Source organism: Leucopleurus acutus (genome assembly GCF_964270905.1).
Source record: "Leucopleurus acutus genome assembly, chromosome: 20".
Lineage (NCBI taxonomy): Eukaryota > Metazoa > Chordata > Mammalia > Artiodactyla > Delphinidae > Leucopleurus > Leucopleurus acutus.
Genome location: NC_139162.1, coordinates 48,237,633 through 48,241,938, shown reverse-complemented (window position 1 = coordinate 48,241,938; position 4,306 = coordinate 48,237,633). Strand labels below are relative to the sequence as shown.

Genomic DNA, 4,306 nt, shown 5'->3' with positions numbered 1-4,306 from the left:
TGTGAGAGGGAAATACCACACCCAGCAGAGAGACTATCAGACATCCCAGTACCATCTTGGGAGGGGAGTCCAGAGTGTGAGTGTCCCGGACCAGTGTTCCTCTTCCGGCTCCGGACTCACTGTGTGACCGTGGGCAACTCCTGCCCTCGGTGTTTCTAAGGTGGGAAATGGTTCAAGCGCAATTTTCAGGTATGAGTCACCTTTTTGTTTTGGCCACACTGGGGCATGAGGGAATCTTAGTTCCCCGACCAGGGATCGAACCTGTTCCCCCTGCTGTGGAAGCGCAGAGTCTTACCCACTGGGATGCGTTAAGAAGTCCCAAGTCTCTGACACTCTTGCGACGGTAATGAGGAAGAGGTTTAGAAGCTGTTGTCCAAAAAGGAAGTTTAGGGGTGAGTCAGGGAAAGGAAGGAGGAAGGGGTGCCCCATAGTGGGGAATGCCTGGAGGAGGGGTGCAGTACAGCTCCAAACAGCCCTGTCCCACCATCCTTCATTCAATCCGCTCATCCATTCGTTGTCAGTCCACCTGCCTCAGCCTGACTGCCCTAGGACCTAACTTCTTGACTCCTACTCCTAGGACTAAGGGGCCCTGGGTTGGCTTTGGACAGCCTAACCTTCACTTGGGAGAAGGAAGTGCTGTCACCTGGGTTCCCTAGGGGGTCACATTATTTACAGATCTCATCAGGCTGGAGAAACACTGACAGACCAACAGAGATGCTACAAGCCTCAGGCAGAGGCACACATGCAGTTCTTTCTGGATTAGGAGTATGTGTCAATCCAAGTGAGGACCTTTGGGAATTTCCTGTGCAGAAAAGAAACTGACATAGCCCCCGGGCCCAGAGACCCCCAAACTCATCATCTTCTCTGCCATAGACATCATCATTAGCCAAGCATAGAACTGGAGTTGGCTCCAGATGCACACAGGAAGGCTCAGACAGGCTCAGAGCTCAGACTGGGGCCCAAGGCCATTCCCTGTCACATGGCAAGACACAGCCTCACCAACAGGACAGTGTGCCCAGAGGCAGCACACACCATGGTCAAGAATGGGCCTTGGAGGGCTTCCCTGGTGGCGCAGTGGTTGGGAGTCCGCCTGCCGATGCAGGGGACATGGGTTCGTGCCCCAGTCCAGGAAGATCCCACATGCCGCGGAGCGGCTGGGCCCGTGAGCCATGGCCGCTGAGCCTGCGCGTCCGGAGCCTGTGCTCTGCAATGGGAGAGGGCACAACAGTGAGAGGCCCGCGTACCGCAAAAAAAAAAAAAAAGTTGAACTCATAGAAACAGAGATTCAAAAAATGGTTGCCAGGGGCTACGGTTGGGGGAAAATAGGGAAAAGTTGGTAAAAGAGTACAACCTTTCAGTTATAAGATGAATAGGGTCTGAGGATCTAATGTATAACATGTTGAGTATAGTTGATAATACTGTATTGTATAACTGCAATTTGCTAAGAGAATAGAACTTGTGTTCTCATCAGAAGAAAGAAAAGGGTACGTATGTGAGGTGATGAATGTGTTAGCTAACTCAGTGGTAGGAATCCTTTTATAATGTATACATATATCACATCATCATGCTGTACACTTTAACTATATTGCAATTTTGTCAATTATACCTCAGTAAAGCTGGAAAAAAAGTGACCTTGCAACCTTGAGTCTGGCTGGCTCAGAACATGTCTCACTCACGTACCACGTGCCCTTTGTATCCACGTCCATTTTCATTTAATAAATTTTTTGCACCAAAAGCAAAACACAACAAACAAAAAAACCCTAGCCAGATACTACCACAGTATCTGACTCATACCAATGAGCCACACTTCTAATTCATAAGGTCTTCATTTTATTTTTTTTAATGGAAACAAGTCTTCATTAAGTAACTTTTAATATCAGAAAAATAAAACTCTCATAATTCTCTTTACAGCAAATATATCATATCAGTGTCAGTGCTCTGGCCATCTTAAGTTAAAGGTGCTTTATCATAAAATATATGGTTTTAAACTTCACTCAAATTGAATTTATAATCCCTATGACTTCCCTACAAGGCCTTCATTTTAAAGGGGAGGAAATGGAAGCCCAAAAAGGGAGAAGGTTCGGCCAGGATCTCCAAGTCAATGGCTGAACCCAGGCTAGAACTCAGGTCCTCAGGAGGCGGCGGCGAAGGGGAGTGTTTAGGTTTCTCCTGCTTGCTGGGCATGATTCTGTCACTTTGCCAATGATCCTCCTCCCCAAGCCCCCTGCGCACTTCACAGCGAGCACTGCCCATTACCTGCCCCTCCCCTCTGCCTCCCTGGACACGTCTGGCCCTCCTCAGACCTTTCACGCCTCCACAACCCTCATGGACCACAGGACAAGGCAGAAAGGCAACTCCGTAACTTTATTTCACTATGTGAAGGGGTAGGGGTGTTTGGTCCAGCTAGATCGTCAGTCCCTGAAGGCAAACAGAAGGCCTAAGAGGATGCCCCAAGCAGGTCTCCCACTAGAGGGCTCTGCACCAGCAAACTGGGCCTTCTCTAAGATGTTGATGGCCTCAGTCACTCTGATGCTGCCAATATGGTGAAAGTGGGATAAAATATCGGTGTTTTCACGAGCACAGCCCATGAGGAGGAAGGTGGTATTGAGATGCCCTGTAAGGAAGAGAGCAAGGAGTCAGAGACACTTTCAAGACTCAAAGATCCTACCCCTCCTTCCAGACACCCCTCACTAACCAGGACCCCTGCTCTCCCACCAAACACTCAGGTACCAGGCACCTTCTCCCCTCCTCCTTGGAATTATGTGCCACAACCCCCATCCCCCAGGACCCAGACACAGGACCATGGGACCTCAGTCCCACCCACCTCCCTCAGAGACGGGAAGGCAGCAGGCCTAGAGCAGGCATCTGAGAAAGAAAGTTTCTCTTCTCTCACCTGCCTGAAATTTTAAGGTGGAACTGTAACACTCAGTAGCATTGTTGGGGCAAGCCTCTGTGGTGACAAAATTTGGGAGGCAGTCCTTGGAGTGCTCGCCCACACAGGTTGGGCAACTATGGGAAGAAGATGCTAAAGTCTTAGGAGCCTTGGCCTTGAGTTTCACAAAAGGATCCATGTTGGTGAGGTTATTGCAGAGGTATGTCCGGCAGACACGGCTATAGGAGGCAATGGACAATCCGGGCGGCGAAACGAGGTAGGAGACTTGTGGGGGGTAAGATAAAGCTGGGCTGCAGCCTTTAAAACCCACAATTCCCCTTCTGGTCCCTGCGGGGCAGAAGATTGGAGAGCTCTGATCAGTGTCGCTGGCCACACCCAGTTCAAGCTCCCAGCCCACGCCCTGCTCTTCCTGCTGCCCCATCACCAACTTTGCCCCTCCCCCACTGTCCTCTCACCACTCAGATTTCCCACGTCTCATCTGCCTCTCCTCACTCTTCTCCCCACAGGAGCCCGTCTGCGCCTCTCTCCCTTGTATCCCAAACTTGTCTTCTCTCCCAGAGTCCCCCTCTCCTCCTGGGATCTGTCCACCTCCATTGTGTCCTCTTATCCAGCCCACACCACAACCAGCTGGGTCCTGCCCCTCTCCTGCCGATGTCTGGATGCTGTTCCCAAACATATAATGGGGTAGATATCTGGAACTCAAGTCCAGAGTCCCTGGGTGCTAGGAATGGAGGTGGGGTCAGAAGACCAAGCAAACAAAATGTCGCAAAGTCACCCCTGTTCACCTGTCTCGATGAACACCAGCGTCTCCTCACAGCCCTCATTCAGTTTACACACCATGCTCCTCATCAGAAGCCATTGCCAGTTATGGAGATCAACAGCTCTGAAGAGGGAAGATGTTGCTTCATAACACAAAAGAGCTCCAGCCCCTAAACAGAGAATGTTCTTCCAGTCACCTGCCCCTCACATTGACTTCTCAGCCCCGAACCGCCAATCAAGAGCTCAGCCTCCACAGACCCTGTCTCCCGAGGGACCCAGATATGCAGCTTTCCTTCCCCCAGTGACATGAATCCAGCCCTCCCATCCCAGCCAAGAGGGTCCCTAAGGGTCCAGCCACAAAGGACATACAAGGCAGAGTGGAAATGGCCCCTAGGAGACAGAGCAGCTGCATGGGGCTCAAATGCTGAGGTCCCATGGTCCTGTGTCTGGGTCCTGGATGCTGGGCCTCGGTCTGGAACCAATTTCAATCTAGGTCTCAAGCTCAGTTCTTGTCAGCCTCTGGGTCACTGTTTCTGGAGCAGAAAGTTGATTATCATTTTCATTAACATAGGCTCCCTGAGCCCTTCAGGGACACAGGTCTTCCCATCTCCATAGTCTCTCTTCCAACCTAACCCGAACCCACATTAGCTTCTC

General features: G+C 50.9%; 1 protein-coding gene across 1 annotated transcript; it reads right to left on the bottom strand.

Moving 5' to 3' along the window:
* Nucleotides 1-2,411: 2,411 nt before the first annotated feature.
* Nucleotides 2,412-4,088, bottom strand: LYPD4 (LY6/PLAUR domain containing 4; the record flags this gene model as incomplete). Its single annotated transcript, XM_082862211.1, has 4 exons — nt 2,412-2,614; nt 2,894-3,220; nt 3,679-3,822; nt 4,022-4,088. The coding sequence occupies 4 exons, from the start codon at nt 4,086-4,088 to the stop codon at nt 2,412-2,414; spliced, it is 741 nt and encodes a 246-aa protein (XP_082718337.1).
* Between the last annotated feature and the right edge of the window lie 218 nt (nt 4,089-4,306).